The sequence below is a fragment of the Littorina saxatilis genome, linkage group LG16 (genome assembly GCF_037325665.1).
Source record: "Littorina saxatilis isolate snail1 linkage group LG16, US_GU_Lsax_2.0, whole genome shotgun sequence".
Classification (NCBI taxonomy): domain Eukaryota; kingdom Metazoa; phylum Mollusca; class Gastropoda; order Littorinimorpha; family Littorinidae; genus Littorina; species Littorina saxatilis.
This window is the reverse complement of record NC_090260.1, coordinates 10,279,569-10,296,799: the sequence shown is the minus strand read 5'-3', so window position 1 is coordinate 10,296,799 and position 17,231 is coordinate 10,279,569. Positions and strand designations below refer to the sequence as shown.

Here is a 17,231-nt window from a genome sequence, read left to right as displayed (position 1 = left end):
GCAGCTGACCTACAACACGACAGGGCGATGCGACGTGCCGCTCGTGCGCACCGAGACTGAGGACAGCTGGTGGGAGGGGCTGGAGGGCTGCGGTGTGCAGTGTGACGACCCGCTGTTCACTGACGAGGACCACAAGCACGCGCACGCCTTCGTCACCATCATGGGGGGCTTGTGTCTGGCGTCCACGCTCTTTACCCTTGTCAGTTGAGCGAGATTTTTTGTGTGGTTTTTTCCTTCCTTTTTTGTAGGGGGGCAGGGGAGGGGGGTGCTTTTTTCGTGAATGAGGCGGGGGGGGGGGGGATGTTGTGTAATGCAAGAGAGAAATTAAGATAGAGAGAGGGACAGCGTGAGAGAGACGCTGTATAACAAACATCGGAGCCAGTTCAACGCTGTGATTGCTGGTTACAACTGGTCAACTCACTTTCTGGGGAGTAACTCTACCACAACGCTTGGAAAGTTTTTTTTTTAATTTGTTTTATTTGTATTAAGAGGAAATCTTTATTCAAGGCCACAAAAGAATGTTTACTTTTGGTTTATGTTCTCAAATGTAATCAAGAGACGACTGTTTGGTACAGTGAAACCCACCCCTCTCTGATCTTGGGGGATTCTGACAGAGTGGTAACGCACTTGCGCTCGGAAGCGAGAGGTTGCGAGTTCGACCCTGGGTCAGGGCGTTAGCAATTTTCTCTCCCCTTTCCTAACCTAGGTGGTGGGTTCAAGTGCTAGTCTTTCGGATGAGACGAAAAACCGAGGTCCCTTCGTGTACACTACATTGGGGTGTGCACGTTAAAGATCCCACGATTGAGAAAAGGGTCTTTCCTGGCAAAATTGTATAGGCATAGATAAAAAAAATGTCCACCAAAATACCCGTGTGACTTGGAATAATAGGCCGTGAAAAGTAGAATATGCGCCGAAATGGCTGCGATCTGCTGGTAGATGTGAATGCGTGATGTATTGTGTAAAAAAATTCCATCTCACACGGCATAAATAGATCCCTGCGCCTTGACTCCGAGTCTGGTGATACGCGCGCGATATAAGACTTCATATAACAGTTATTTCGGAACATCGTCTATTAATAATTTATTGCCAACCGTTATGCTCTGTTTCAGTTCGTTTTCGGTCTCTCCACTTCAAAGATCACTGGGTCGACGTACTGCAAATGTAACGTGTGTTTGTTTTTTGTCAATAATCAAACGTTCCTTCTTCTTCTTCTTCTTCTGCGTTCGTGGGCTGAAACTCCCACGTACACTCGTGTTTTTGCACGAGTGGAATTTTACGTGTATGACCGTTTTTTACCCCGCCATTTAGGCAGCCATACGCCGTTTTCGGAGGAAGCATGCTGGGTATTTTCGTGTTTCTATAACCCACCGAACTCTGACATGGATTACAGGATCTTTTTCGTGCGCACTTGGTCTTGTGCTTGCGTGTACACACGGGGGTGTTCGGACACGGAGGAGAGTCTGCACACAAAGTTGACTCTGAGAAATAAATCTCTCGCCGAACGTGGGGACGAACTCACGCTGACAGCGGCCAACTGGATACAAATCCAGCGCGCTACCGACTGAGCTACATCCCCGCCCAAAACGTTCCAATTACCTATAATTCTTGTTTTTTATATTTAGTCAAGTTTTGACTAAATATTTTAACATCGAGGGGGAATCGAAACGAGGGTCGTGGTGTATGTGCGTCTGTCTGTGTGTGTGTGCGTGTGTGCGTGTGTGTCTGTGTGTGCGCGTGTGTGTGTGTGTGTGTGTGTGTGTAGAGCGATTCAGACTAAACTACTGGACCGATCTTTATGAAATTTGACATGAGAGTTCCTGGGTATGAAATCCCCGAACGTTTTTTTCATTTTTTTGATAAATGTCTTTGATGACGTCATATCCGGCTTTTCGTGAAAGTTGAGGCGGCACTGTCACGCCCTCATTTTTCAACCAAATTGGTTCAAATTTTGGTCAAGTAATCTTCGACGAAGCCCGGACTTCGGTATTGCATTTCAGCGTGGTGGCTTAAAAATTAATTAATGACTTTGGTCATTAAAAATCGGAAAATTGTAAAAAAAAATAAAAATTTATAAAACGATCCAAATTTACGTTTATCTTATTCTCCATCATTTGCTGATTCCAAAAACATATAAATATGTTATATTCGGATTAAAAACAAGCTCTGAAAATTAAATATATAAAAATTATTATCAATTTTTTTTTTTCGAAATCAATTTAAAAACACTTTCATCTTATTCCTTGTCGGTTCCTGATTCCAAAAATATATAGATATGATATGTTTGGATTAAAAACACGCTCAGAAAGTTAAAACAAAGAGAGGTACAGAAAAGCGTGCTATCCTTCTTAGCGCAACTACTACCCCGCTCTTCTTGTCAATTTCACTGCCTTTGCCATGATTGGTGGCTTGACGATGCTACGAGTAAAATGGCATTGCGTTTCATTCTGTGAGTTCGACAGCTACTTGACTAAATATTGTATTTTCGCCTTACGCGACTTGTTGTATTCTGTTTCAGTTCACTTTCATGATTGACTGGGAGAACGCAAGCAGATACCCAGCGCTCATTCTCTTCTTCGTCAACTTCTGCTTTCTCCTCGCAACGGTCGGGTGGATGGCCCAGTTCTCCAACGGAGCCAGGCAGGACATCGTATGTCGGGTAGATGGTACCCAGAGAAAAGCTGAGCCACGGTTAGGGTCAGTTTGTGTGTGTTTTGGGGTTGGGGTAGGGGACAGGGGGAGGGGACACAGAGAGGACATCGAGAGAGAAGGAAGGAGGGAGAGAGAGGGAAGGAGGGAGAGAGAGGGGGAAGGAGGGAGAGAGGGGGAAGGAGGGAGAGAGAGGGAGAGGGAAGGAGGAAGAGAGAGTGAGAGGGAAGGAGAGAGAGAGAAAGAGAGAAAGGGGAGGAGGGAGGGAGAGAGAGGGAAGGAGGGAGAGAGAGGGAAGGAAGGAGGGAGAGGGAAGCAGGGAGAAGGAAGGAGGGAGAAGGAAGGGGGGATAGGGAAGGAGGGAGAGGGAAGGAGAGAGAGAGAAAGAAAGAGAGAGAGGGAAGGAGGGAGAGAGAGGGAGAGGGAAGGAGGGAGAGTAAAAGAAAGAGAGAGGGAAGGAGGGAGAGAGAGGGAGAGGGAAGGAGGGAGAGTAAAAGAAAGAGAGAGGGAAGGAGGGAGAGAGAGGGAGATGGAAGGAGGGAGAGAGAAAGAAAGAGAGGGAAGGAGGGAGAGAGAAAGAAAGAGAGAGAGAGGGAGAGATTGATTTCCGACCCAAATCATTGGTAGAATAAGAACAGTTTGTTTGTGTTTCGGGGTTTGGAAGGATGAAAGAGTGGTGTGTGTGGCTGGTTTTTTTTTTGGGGGGGGGGGGAGAGAGAGTTCGAGAGGGGAGGGTGTGGCTCACCCAGAGAAAAGCTGAGCAACGGTTTGGGTCAGTTTGTGTGTGTTGTGGGGTTGAGGGTTGGCGGGGGGGATGAAAGGGGGGTTTAGGGGTGGGAGTTGGAGAGAAGAGGGTGTGGCTCACTTCTCCAGCGAAGCCACAAAGGACATTGTATGTCGGGTGGATAGCTCCCAGAGAAAAGCCGAGTCACAGTTAGGGTCAGTTTGTGTGTGTTTGGGGGTTGGGGAGTATGAAAGAGAGAGACAGACCAAACTTGACAAAATGTAAAAATTAAAAATAAAAAAAAGTTGTTCTTATACAGCCCTTACCAGCCCCATATCAGAGAAAAGAGATATAAAACAAGCATATAGATAATCAATTAATTAGGGTCATTTTCAAATAAACCCATAAATATCTCCATCACTAATTTAGAAAGTACGATGGGGAACCTTCCCGCAAATCGAGTGATAATCAATGAATGTATTTCCAACAGGTCCGGTGAAACCGCCTCATGCACTGTGGTGTTTGTGATGATCTACTATTTCACCATGGCCGGCCTGCTGTGGTTCGTCATGCTGTGTTACGCCTGGCACGTGACCTTTCGCGCGCTGGGCACCCCACGTGACGACCTCAGCTCCAAGACCGCCTACTTCCACTTGGTCAGCTGGACGATTCCTCTTGTACTGACCATTGTCTGTTTGGCCATCTCAGAGGTGAGGTGGGAGAGGGGGGTGGGTTTGGGTGGGTTGGTGACGGTGGGTGTGTGTTTTTGTGTGCTTAGGGGTGTTGGATGGGTTGGTAGTGGTAGGGTGTGTGTGGGGGGGGGGGGGGTGCGCGCGCGTGTGTGTGTATGTGTGTGTGTGTGTATGTGTGTGTGTGTGTAGGTGGTTTTACCGACAAATGGGGACGATTGTCACTGGAGAGCAGTCAAATGGGGACGCTTCCGACAAACGGGGACGTCCCCATTTGTCGGCCCGTGCGACCCCATTTGACTGGATTTGAGCAGATTGAGCGACCCCATTTGACTGCTTCCTAGCATCCCTGTGGACAAACGGACTGGATTTTCACACAGATTCATACACATATTTTAGCTCTGCACTTTGTGGTCTGCTCAACTAAACCATGTGATTTTTATCATGTGACTTCAAATGACTTTACAGTAACTGCTTTCATCAGAATTCAGTTTCTATTCAAATGTAGTCAAACTAAAACATTTATTTGAATTAAAAAAAACAAAAGTTATTGCATTTAATATATTTTATTAAGAGTATTTTGAAAGAGTTCTGATTATTTGATCACGGGTTTTTTTTTGTATTAAAACAAAAACAAACACAGAAACATATACATTCCTGTAAAAAAAAAAAAATGATTACAACTATTTTGTTATGAGATTTATTTTAGGTTAATTCGAAGTGTTGTGTCTCATTATTACATCTTTTTTGTCGTGTTTATTGCAATTTTTATTTATTTTATTCATGTAACCCTAGAGGTTTTTTGAAATAAATATTGATTTGACTTGACTTATTGCGAAGTATGAACCGCGTAGGGGGAGCAAAGGAGGGAGGGAGAGAGAGAGGTACGGAGGAAGGGAGGGAGAGAGAAAGGTACGGAGGAAGGGAGGGAGAGAGAGAGGTACGGATGAAGGGAGGGAGAGAGAGAGGTACGGATGAAGGGAGGGAGAGAGAGAGGTACGGAGAAAGAGAGTGAGAGAGTGAGAGAGAGATAGAGGGAGCAAAGGAGGGAGGGAGAGAGAGAGGTATGGCGGAAGGGAGACACAGAGAGGGGGCAAAGAAGGGAGGGAGAGAGAGAGGTACGGAGGAAGGGAGAGAGAGAGAGGGAGCAAAGGAGGGAGGGATATAGAGAGGTATGGAGGAAGGGAGAGAGAGGCAGCAAAGGAGGGAGGGAGAGAGAGAGGTACGGAGGGAGGGAGAGAGAGAGGGAGCAAAGGAGAGACAGATAGAGAGAGAGGTAAGGAGGGAGGGAGAGAGAGATGGAGCAAAGAAGGGAGGGAGAGAGAGAGTTACGGAGGGAGGAAGAGAGAGAGAGGCAGCAAAGGAGGGAGGGAGAGAGAGAGGTAAGGAGGGAGGGAGAGAGAGAGGGAGCAAAGGAGGGAGGAAGAGAGAGAGGTACGGAGGGAGGGAGAGAGAGAGAGAGAGGGAGCAAAGAAGGGAGGGAGAGAGATAGGTAAGGAGGGGGGGGGAGAGAGAGAGGGAGCAAAAGAGGGAGAGAGAGAGAGAGGTACGGAGGAAGGGAGAAAGAGAGAGGGAGCAAAAGAGGGAGGGAGAGAGAGAGAGGAACGGAGGAAGGGGGAGAGAGAGAGGGAGCAAAAGAGGGAGGGAGAGAGAGAGAGAGGTACGAAGGAAGGGAGAAAGAGAGAGGGAGCAAAGGAGGGAGGGAGAGAGAGAGGTAAGGAGGGAGAGAGACAGGGAGCAAAGGAGGGAGGGAGAGAGAGAGGTACGGAGGAAGGGAGGGAGAGAGAGAGAGGGAGCACAGGAGGGAGTGAGAGAGAGAGGTAGGGAGGGAGAGAGAGAGACAGAGGGAGCAAAGGAGGGAGGGAGAGAGAAAGGTAAGGAGGGTGAGAGAAAGAGAGGGAGCAAAGGAGGGAGGGAGAGAGAGAGATACGGACGGAGGGAGAAATCGAGAGGAAGCAAAGGAGGGAGGGAGAGAGAGAGAGGGGTAAGGAGGGAGAGAGAGAGGGAGCAAAGGAGGGAGGGAGAGAGAGAGAGAGGTACGGAGGAAGGGAGGGAGAGAGAAAGGTACGGAGGAAGGGAGGGAGAGAGAGAGGTAGAGAGTAAGGGAGGGAGAGAGAGAGGTAAGGATGAAGGGAGGGAGAGAGAGGGGTACGGAGAAAGAGAGTGAGAGAGAGATAGAGGGAGCAAAGGAGGGAGGGAGAGAGAGGTATGGAGGAAGTGAGAGAGAGAGAGAGGGGGCAAAGATGGAGGGAGAGAGAGAGGTACGGAGGAAGGGAGAGAGAGAGAGGGAGCAAAGGAGGGAGGGAGATAGAGAGGTATGGAGGAAAGGAGAGAGAGGGAGCAAAGGAGGGAGGGAGAGAGAGGGAGCACAGGAGGGAGGGAAAGAGATAGGTATGGACGAAGGGAGAGAGAGAGGGAGCAAAGGAGGGAGGGAGGGAGAGGGGTACGGAGGAAGGGAGAGAGAGAGGGAGCAAAGGAGAGAGGGAGAGAAAGGTACGGAGGAAGGAAGAGAGAGAGAGAGGGAGCAAAGGAGGGAGTGAGAGAGAGAGATACGGAGGAAGGGAGGGAGAGAGAGAGGTACGGAGGAAGGGAGGGAGAGAGAGAGGTACGGAGAAAGGGAGGGAGAGAGAGAGAGGGAGCAAAGGAGGGAGGGAGAGAGAGAGGTACGGAGGAAGGGAGGGAGAGAGAGGGAGCAAAAGAGGGAGGGAGAGGAAGAGGTACGGAGGAAGGGAGGGAGAGAGAGGTACGGAGAAAGGGAGGGAGAGAGGTACGGAGGAAGAGAGAGAGAGAGAGGGAGCAAAGGAGGGAGGGTGAGAGAGAGGTATGGAGAAAGGGAGGGAGAGAGGTACGGAGGAAGGGAGGGAGAGAGAGAGGGAGCAAAGGAAGGAGGGAAAGAGAGAGGTACGGAGGAAGGGAGGGAGAGAGAGAGGTACGAAGGAAGGGAGGGAGAGAGACAGGTACGGAGGAAGGAAAGGAGAGAAAGAGGTACGCAGAAACGGAGGGAGAGAGAGAGAGGGAGCAAAGGAGGGAGGGAGAGAGAGGGAGCAAAGGAGGGAGGGAGAAAGAAAGGTACGGAGGAAAGGAGGGAGAGAGAGGGAGCAAAGGAGGGAGGGAGAGAGAGAGGTATGGAGGAAGGGAGAGAGAGAGAGAGGGAGCAAAGGAGGGAGGGAGAGAGAGAGGTACGGAGGAAGGGAGAGAGAGAGGGAGCAAAGGAGGGAGGGAGAGAAAGGGGTATGGAGGAAGGGAGAGAGAGAGAGGGAGCAAAGGAGGGAGGGAGAGAAAGGGGTATGGAGGAAGGGAGAGAGAGAGAGGGAGCAAAGGAGGGAGGGAGAGAGAGAGGTACGGAGGAAGAGAGAGAGAGAGAGGGAGCAAAGGAGAGAGGGAGAGAAAGGTACGGAGGAAGGAAGAGAGAGAGAGGGAGCAAAGGAGGGAGGGAGAGAGAGGTATGGAGGAAGGGAGAGAGAGAGAGAGGGAGCAAAGGAGGGAGGGAGAGAGAGAGATACGGAGGAAGGGAGGGAGAGAGAGAGGCATGGAGGAAGGGAGGGAGAGAGAGAGGTACGGATAAAGGGAGGGAGAGAGAGAGGGGGAGCAAAGGAGGGAGGGAGAGAGAGAGGTACGGAGGAAGGGAGGGACAGAGAGGGAGCAAAGGAGGGAGGGAGAGAAAGGTATGGAGGAAGGGAGAGAGAGAGAGGTATGGAGGAAGGGAGGGAGAGAGAGAGAGGTATGGAGGAAGGGAGAGAGAGGGAGCAAAGGAAGGGGGGAGAGAGAGAGGTACGGAGGAAGGGAGAGAGAGAAAGGGAGCAAAGGAGGGAGGGAGAGAGAGGGAGCACAGGAAGGAGGGAGAGAGAGGGGTATGGAGGAAGGGAGAGAGAGTCAGAGAGAGAGAGAAAAGGAGGGAGGGAGAGAGAGAGGTACGGTGGAAGGGAGAGAGAGAGAGAGGAAGCAAAGGAGGGAGGGAGAGAGAGAGGTATGGAGGAAGGGAGAGAGAGAGAGAGTGAGCAAAGGAGGGAGGGAGAGAGAGGGGGCAAAGGAGGGAGGGAGAGAGAGAGGTACGGAGGAAGAGAGGGAGAGATAGAGGTATCGAGGAAGGGATGGAGATAGAGAGGTACGGAGGAAGGGAGGGAGAGAGAGAGGTACTGAGAAAGAGAGGGATAGAGAGAGAGGGAGCAAAGGAGGAAGGGGGAGAGAGGGAGCAAAGGAGGAAGAGAGAGAGGTATGGAGGAAAGGAGAGAGAGAGGGAGCAAATGAAGGAGGGAGGGAGAGGGAGCAAAGGAGGGAGGGAGAGAGAGAGGTACGGAGGAAGGGAGAGAGAGAGGGAGCACATAAGGGAGGGAGAGAGAGAGGTACGGAGAGAGGGATGGAGAGAGAGAGAGGGAGCAAAGGAGGGAGGGGGAGAGAGAGAGGTACGGAGGAAGGGAGGGAGAGAGAGGGAGCACATAAGGGAGGGAGAGAGAGAGACGGAGAGAGGGAGAGAGAGAGAGAGACAGACAGACAGACAGACAGACAGACAGACAGACAGACAGACAGACAACCAGACAGTTTTCACGCAAAAATGTTGTAAGGGTTGTGGCGTGGTGGAAAGGCGTTTGCCTCCGAAGCCGGTTTTTCTTCACTACGCAGAAGACAGAAACTGCAGAGCCGCTCTTCACTAAACTTTAAGTCTCTGTCTGACTGTTTGTAAACCAAATGTGGCTCTGATTGTATAACTTTTAACATCATTGGGATGAAATAAACACTCGATTTTATCGTCCCATCCCCCCAGATTACGTATGTGGACCCCACTTATACCAAGGTGATACAAAGTACTCAATTTTATCCAATCTTAACAGATATTTTTAAATATCTTATCACCCCCACTCCCGTCATCCTTCTGTTTTTAACCAGCTCCCGATTTTTTTTAAAAAATGTTACAATTTTTTTTTAACTATCGTATAAACCAATAATAGGCAATTTAGACCTTAATTTAAGCCCCTTAATTTTCGTTCGTTCGGTGTTTTTTTTTCCTATAACCCAGATCATGTTCTTAAAAGGCTAACAATACATGCCTATAGGACATGAATATATTTTGTCTGGTCGTAAGGAGTTTGAGATGAAAAGTGTTGTTTGACGCCAGCGCGGTAAAACTAGTATAGACATGTCCCTGAGTGTTACGATGACATCAGAGTTTAAACTGTTCTTTTTCTAAATTATTGTGGTTATCATTCTTAATTAGCGAGCCAATCCATCAGAGAAAAATGAAAAAAAAGAAGTCATTTTCTCATGTCTCAAGGGAAAACCAGTGCATTGCCTGTCTAAAATCACCTCCCGTTTGAGGAATTTTGCAGCCAGCGCAGTTACTTACAAGATATATTAACGTCCTACAGGCATAGATTGTTGGCCTCGGACAGGACTGGGGTAATATGATAAAAAAAAATAGAGGAGGAAAAGAAAAGGGCAAGATCAAGCAAGCCCGACCGTGATAGGACCCAGGACCCACTCTCCATGAGTACGGGAGGGGGGGGGGGGGGCGCAATAAGAGATATATGTTAAGGTCCTTGTAAGAGGAGTATTAATAATATTTCCTTTATATACGTTGACTTCCTAAGGGAAGGACCATTAAAAACATGGACTTTAATTCAATTATAGTTTCGTTAAAAAATGATAAAACTCGGGACCACCTGTTAAAAGGTTAAAAGTGACAACATTGTAAGAAAAAATATAAAGAACATGCGCAAACACGTAATACTGACCTATAGGGAAGTAAAATTGAGAGAAAACAGCTATCCTCTCGTTAATGTAATCATGTTTTAATGTAGAGACCAAAAAGCAATGTACTCACGTTAAAATGACGAACACGGAACGAATAACAGCGACGCTTCGACCTAAGGGTCTTCTTCAGGCACAAAAACACAAAAATACACACACAAAAAAGAAGAAAGACGATAGAACAAATGAAGAGAAGAATAACTGACAAAACAACTGCACTGCACAAACCAACAAATGACAAAGACAGTCTTTGTCATTTGTTGGTTTGTGCAGTGCAGTTGTTTTGTCAGTTATTCTTCTCTTCATTTGTTCTATCGTCTTTCTTCTTCTTTTTTGTGTGTGTATTTTTGTGTTTTTGTGCCTGAAGAAGACCCTTAGGTCGAAACGTCGCTGTTATTCGTTCCGTGTTCGTCATTTTAACGTGAGTACATTGCTTTTTGGTCTCTTTATTGTTCCCTCTCACGTGCAGTCGCCATTGTTTAATACATGTTTTAATGTGTTTTGTATAATCCGGAAGCAGGAGTTTAAAACCTATATATATATATTGAGGGAAAAGTCTGGGTTGTGGCACTCGATCACTAGGTGGGGCACTGCCCTTCGTTCCCTGTTACCCGAGTCCCAATCCTCGTGGTAAGGCGTCCGCCCCGTGATCGGGAGGTCGTGGGTTCGAACCCCGGCCGGGTCATACCTAAGACTTTAAAATTGGCAATCTAGTGGCTGCTCCGCCTGGCGTCTGGCATTATGGGGTTAGTGCTAGGACTGGTTGGTCAGGTGTCAGAATAATGTGACTGGGTGAGACATGAAGCCTGTGCTGCGACTTCTGTCTTGTGTGTGGCGCACGTTATATGTCAAAAGCAGCACCGCCCTGATATGGCCCTTCGTGGTCGGCTGGGCGTTAAGCAAACAAACAAACAAACCCGAGTGCCAACAACAATAGGATGAGCATCAGAAGTGAAAATAAAGAGGGAATTTTTTTCTCTGCGCGCGCGCCAGCAAGCAGGATGTCTCAGAACTGAAGCGGTAATAGTATGATCTAATTACAGGCGATGGGTTTATGGGTCACGTGATTATATATATGAAGTCTTCTATCGCGCGCGTATCTCCAGACTCGGACTCAAGGCGCAGGGATCTATTTATGCCGTGTGAGATGGAATTTTTTACACAATACATCATGCATTCACATCGACCAGCAGATCGCAGCCATTTCGGCGCATATCCTACTTTTCACGGCCTATTATTCCAAGTCACACGGGTATTTTGGTGGACATTGTTTTATCTATGCCTATACAATTTTGCCAGGAAAGACCCTTTTGTCAATCGTGGGATCTTTAACGTGCACACCCCAATGTAGTGTACACGAAGGGACCTCGGTTTTTCGTCTCATCCGAAAGACTAGCACTTGAACCCACCACCTAGGTTAGGAAAGGGGGGAGAAAATTGCTAACGCCCTGACCCAGGGTCGAACTCGCAACCTCTCGCTTCCGAGCGCAAGTGCGTTACCACTCGGCCACCCAGTCCACGTGATGTGGGGGCGGAGCCAAACATTGGTTGATACTTACTGTGTTGACATTAGTTCATTGGCCCCGCCCCAACATCATATCACTTACTAATCCATGGGCTATCATTGGTTCATGTTTTTGGCGCTAAACTATCTGACAGGTAAAGAACTATTTTGATGTGACACGTTATTACTTGGTGCAAATACGCGCAGTGTTTAAAACCACTTGGCGGACAGAACTGTTCTCACAATTCGACACTTACTACATCCATAATAACCACACCGTTGATCAATCGCTGAGAAATGGCACAAATGACAGTTGGGGAAAACATTCAGAAGTTGGAATGATCTTACCGAACGGCTGGCAGACTTTTCCAGAAAGAACGATTTGGTGTACGTGGTCAAATACAGTCGTGCTGTTCAACTTGCGAACAAGAATTCAAAACAGCCTTTTCCAGACGAACTGAAGTATGCATACGCAAAACTTGTGTGCAAGTACTCAGGAAAAGGACGACTCACAGGCCGAGGTGCGAAGAGGAGCAATGGGTAAGCGGATTAATATTTAGTTGCTATACTTCTTATGCGTCCTTGTCACAGATAGTAACTCGTATGAATGTTTAATTTTAATATTATTTTTTTTTAATTTTTTTTTTAGGTTTACAATGTTTCAACATTCATTCCAGTATCGACTGACATTTTAACGAGTGCGGAAAGTCTGTCTGTCTCTCTCTGTCTGTATGCCTCTCTCTGTCTGTCTGTCTGTCTCTCTCTCTCTCTCTCTCTCTCTCTCTCTCTCTCTCTCTCTCTCTCTCTCTCTCTCTCTCTCTGCGCGCACTTCTTCTTCTTCTTCTTTGTCGGACAGATTTTTCACACAAATGACCAGGAAACCAGATTACGTAAGCCGTGTCAGCTGTACCCTTTGTAAAAGTCAGCGTAGCTCGAGAACGGCATTGAAGTATTTTCGGTGTTCTTTACCTTGCCCAGGAAGCAGCGCACACTCGAGTCAAGGACGTCGTAAAATGGCCCTCGGTCAAGTTTTCACCGAGAACCATTTTATGATGTCCTTAACAATTATGTGTTAGTCGGCTTAGAATATGCGCGCAGGTTTCAAAGTTTTGATCCATTCGATTATCTCAACAGACATCCTTTGATTGTAAAGTTGAATGCGGGCACATGATTGTTGAAAATACTTAACTTGAAAGTTTCCCGCTGTGGTAGATTTTTATGGTGGTTGTCACACAGGCAGCGACGGCTTTTCTGGTCGGACCCAGTTGTGCGTTACCTCGCTTTTGCCTTTAATGACTGACTGACTGGCTGACTTTGGGGATTAACGTCCTCTTAGGTAACTAGGATCTATTTGGGAACATTTACTGTGATACTGTAAGAGGAGCAAGAAAAGAAAAGAAAAAAGATTTTTTTTAAAAATAGGGGATGAGGGGGGGGGGGGTAGATACGGGGAGGGATGAGACTATGGAACTAGTTTTTAGAAGTTATGCAATAAAACATTTAAACATTGTAGGCTCAGACCACTTCGCCGTATTTAATCTTAGACACCGTACGTTATTAGACGCGAAAGTGCAATACTTAATGATCCGCTCAAAGCACTGTTGAAGCAACAATTTGTCTTTTGGTCGCAGATAAGGACATACGCTATCAAAACATGTGAATATACGTCTCAAGCATGACTAAACGCCCCGAAGGGCTCCGTCTAGTAACTCTATTTTTGATATCGTTTTTTAAATGTCAGCAATTTGCAATGAGGTCACCCATCATAAAATAAGGTTATTAATTATTTCCATACGCCATCTAAGTGAAACGGAGGCATTTTGTATCGCTGATTTTATTTACAAACTGCTCTTGCAGCGGATTTGATCGGAACTAAATAAGTAAAGTGAAAATAGGTAAATAAATATATAGATGGATAAATCAGAAAACAAGATTGCAAAACATAAACACGTTCATAAAACATGTTAGTTTCCACTATTGCCGTAAACAAGTTCTCTGCAAAAACATTGAAAGTCAAATACTGTTTTCGCCTCTGTTTCTTCTTGTTGTTGATTTTTTACATTAATTTTAGTCAAGTCTTGTAGATTTTATCTTTGAAATATTTGCTTTGTGTTTCGTAACAGAATTAACTATGGTATTGTGTTGCTTAGTACTTGATGCATGAATTGGCGTCTCGCAGAATTAAACGCCGCTGAGGAAGGCCTGGCAACAGGTCGAAAAGTTGGGCTGCCACTTGAAATTCTTTGTTAGGCTTTTCTTTTCCTTGATTTTGTTGACATCTCTCTCTCTCTCTCTTTCTCTGTGTATGTGTGTGTGTGTGTCTCTCTCTCTCTCTTTCTCTCTCTCTTTCTCTTTCTCTCTCTCTCTCTCTTTCTCTCTCTCTCTCCCCCTCTCTCTCTCCCTTTCTCCCTCTCTCTCTCTCCCCCTCTCTCCCCCTCTCTCTCTGTCTTTCTCTCTCTCTCTTTTCTCTCTCTCTCTTTTATCTCTCTCTCTCTCTTTCTCTCTCTCTCTCTCTCTCTCTCTCTCTTTCCCTGCCTCACAAACACAAATACACACGCACTAACACACACAAAGCAGCAGGCTGGGATGCGGCAAATTGGGTAAGGCAGACTGGGATACGGCAAGTTGGGAGAGGCAGGATGGGATGCCGCCAACGCATCTAGCAGTGCAAATTCTACAGGGGGGGGGGGGGGGGGGGGGGGGGCGTTCTTTTAAATCAAGTTTTGCCCAGTTTTGATTTTGCCGGTTTTGGTAATCCTACATTCCTCCGTGCGACAGCGGACTAAATGCGCATTTAAAACTATTTAGATGTTTTGCTTAAATTTTGACTTGGAGCGAAATAAATTAAAACATCTTGTTCGTTGTGCTTTTGTTTTAAATTAAAGAGTATTCCATTTCTAAATTAAATATCACTTGCCTGTTAGCTCTTTATTGTTGTTGCAATAGTTGTATATACTTGGAAGAAAAAAAAGGCATACAACGAGACAGTTATGGTAGCCAAAGAAGCAAATATGAATAAGAGACCTTCCTCCGTTTTTACGTTTTACTGACAGATGACTCAATTCGTCATCAATGACTTGTTATTGGCGCCACAAAGCCAAGAACTCACCCTTTTTCCTCCGGCGAGTATGACTCCAGGGCGTAACTCCACACACTCAGATTTGTTCAAGTGGTCTGTATTCCCAATGGGTAGGGAGGGGGGGGGGGGGCATGAAACCTGCTTAAGTGTGCCAGGTAACGTGTCACTATTTCAAGAAAACAAAACACCACAAAAGCTTCTTGTGTGATTAAAGAATTACTCAAGCGAGCGATAAGTGTGTGATCACATCCGTTCTGTACCCCAGGACAGCTTTAGAGAACGCGTCATACTCATTCAGCTATTTCCTTGTTCATGATCGAAAAGAATGGAAAGCTCCAAAACAAAAACAATCTTTGGAACTTTAAGCAAAGGGTTCTCTGAAGTTTCAACAATCATTTCAAGATATTGCCTTGACCGGGGAAAGATAACATAGATGGGTAAAAGCCGGCAAATATTTCATGAACTGATACACGTAAAATTGACGGGTGTAAGCCAGCAAATATTGTATGGACTATAAAAGCCTAAAACGGAAGAACAGTGTTCTTGTTACGGCGATGACCTTAAAGGTTATCTCACAGAATGTTGTTTGAAACCCAACAGAAACAAATAAAAACAAAAACAAAAAGGTCAGACATTTAACGTGTTTAGAATAGGATGCTTCGAAAAACTTATTGAATTAGTTATACATGTATACATCTGTTGAAGGCTTCTCGGTACCTAAATATAAAAGAAGGCGAACATTCAAAGAACTATTGAGGTAGGGGTCCAAATCAAAAGTAACGAAATTGCCCTACTTTTGTTCTTAACCAATATACATTCAACATTTAATATACATGCCAAGCGTTTCAAGGGTGCTGCCAATTGTTTCTTTCAGCATTTGTTGAACATTTATTAACACTGTTTCTACAAGTAGACCCAAATTGATTTAGTCTTAAATTCCAACACAACGGGTTTTTTCTATACTGCATTTTACGTTTGACAAGAAACCTGATTTAGACCACCCAGATACGGTATTTGCAAAATATTTATCTCTTTTATATCATTTTTCAAAATTGTTGTTTATGAAATCGAAAATCACATCGAAAAATGTCACTATTCGATGTTCCCTCACTAATCTGGGTGTGAAGGGTTTTCTTGAAGCAGACACCGGGGCTTGCTAAACGATTGCCGCTTAAGCGGAGGGGAGTCAAGCGTGATTAAGTGCCTGGCCTGCCAATTGACACCTACCGGCGAAAACACACAATAGGCCACAAGGAAGTTTTCTTTTGTCGGAGAACAAGGAAGAGGCATGCTGGCTGTCTCTGGATCATAATTATGTAGACTATCTTTGAATATGTCCGAGTTTGTTTATGTTTGAGAAGGAGTACGCACAAGACAGACAGACAAGCAAATAACATATAGACACTAAACAATCTAAGTTGTAAATGGATTTATGCTGATCTGTATGTGAGCAGCACACGTCTTCAGATGTCTATAAAAAGATGTATGAGCAACTGCAGAACTAAAACATGCAGAATATTATGAAGCATCGATTGGAGATAACTATTGCGAGCATGACCAAAATGTGAAATCATGTTTTTGACAGTTTTGAACTGCCAAAATGAAGTGAGGAAATGGAGTTTATCTTTTAAGCATTGCAAGGGGTTCTAGAACTGTCCGAGGGGGTATTGGGAGATAAGTGTTACCATACATGGTGTACCTCAATCAACATTAGACATTCAGTGACTTTAAAACAGCCCTTACAGGCATGATCAGCGCGTTTTCCATGGATGATTGCGTTCATGTCTTTGATGAATTTGTCTCAACATTGCGCGTGTGTAACTTCACAACGAAGGGGTTAATTTGTCCCAGTACTTTAAGTTTAAGAAATAATTGTTATGGTCATATTTGTTGTGCAAAAACTTCAGTTCGACCATTTTACACAGTTTTGAATGTTTATTTATTTATTTATTTATTTATTTATTAAGGAGATTTCTATAGCGCATAACGAAAAGCACTATGCGCTTTACAATATCACTAAGTATAAGCACACGCAAACATACTCTGATTAAATAGAACTTAGTTTAGCAAGACATACTAAGAACACTAAACATTTGAGTTCATACAAAAATTGAGAACTAAATTAAATACTGGACAAGCGATTTAAATAAGCTTAAGGCCTACACCAAGTGCAATGGGCTAATTCAAATACAAAAGTTTAGTTAACTATAAAAGGCAGTGCATAAAACTCCATAATCCTAAGAGGGTCAAACAAATAAGAAACATAAGACTAGATAGTGTCTGTAAAAGAAGCCGACATTTACCCTTTTCTCCAACATTTGTTCCAAAACACACCTCCGAATGATTGTCGATGACTCGAAAGCTTTCCTATCTTGTGATTGCCTTGAGCCTAGCTACAACTGCTTTGTGTTTAATAACTATCATCATGTATTGAACCCCGTGCTCTTTCTTCGGCGGAGGTGGGAGTGGGGGGGGGTTAGATATTTTGCTGGTAGTATTTTTTTCGACCGAGTTATCTATATTCGTTGGGCAGTTTTCTTTGTCGGACAGATTTTTCACACAAATGACCAGGAAACCAGATTACGTAAGCCGTGTCAGTTGTACCCTTTGTAAAAGTCAACGTAGCTCGAGAACGGCATTGAAGTATTGGTGTTCTTTACCTTGCCCAAGAAGCAGCGCATATGAGAATACGTCACACACTCGAGTCAAGGACGTCGTAAAATGGCCCTCGGTCAAGTTTTCACCGAGAACCATTTTATGATGTCCTTAACAATTATGTGTTAGTCGGCTTAGAATATGCGCGCAGGTTTCAAAGTTTTGATCCATTCGATTATCTCAACAGAC

General features: G+C 45.5%; 1 protein-coding gene across 1 annotated transcript in view; it reads left to right on the top strand.

Annotated features, from left to right (window-relative positions):
* LOC138949850 (protein smoothened-like) overlaps positions 1–17,231 on the top strand; it is a gene marked incomplete at its 5' end in the record, with an annotated part of 53,280 nt that overhangs the window by 4,316 nt on the left and 31,733 nt on the right. Inside the window, 3 exon segments of the mRNA XM_070321631.1 lie at positions 1–199; positions 2,516–2,694; positions 3,861–4,085. The exon segment at positions 1–199 is cut by the window's left edge and continues 14 nt beyond it. Of these exon segments, the coding sequence (XP_070177732.1) occupies positions 1–199; positions 2,516–2,694; positions 3,861–4,085 (603 nt within the window).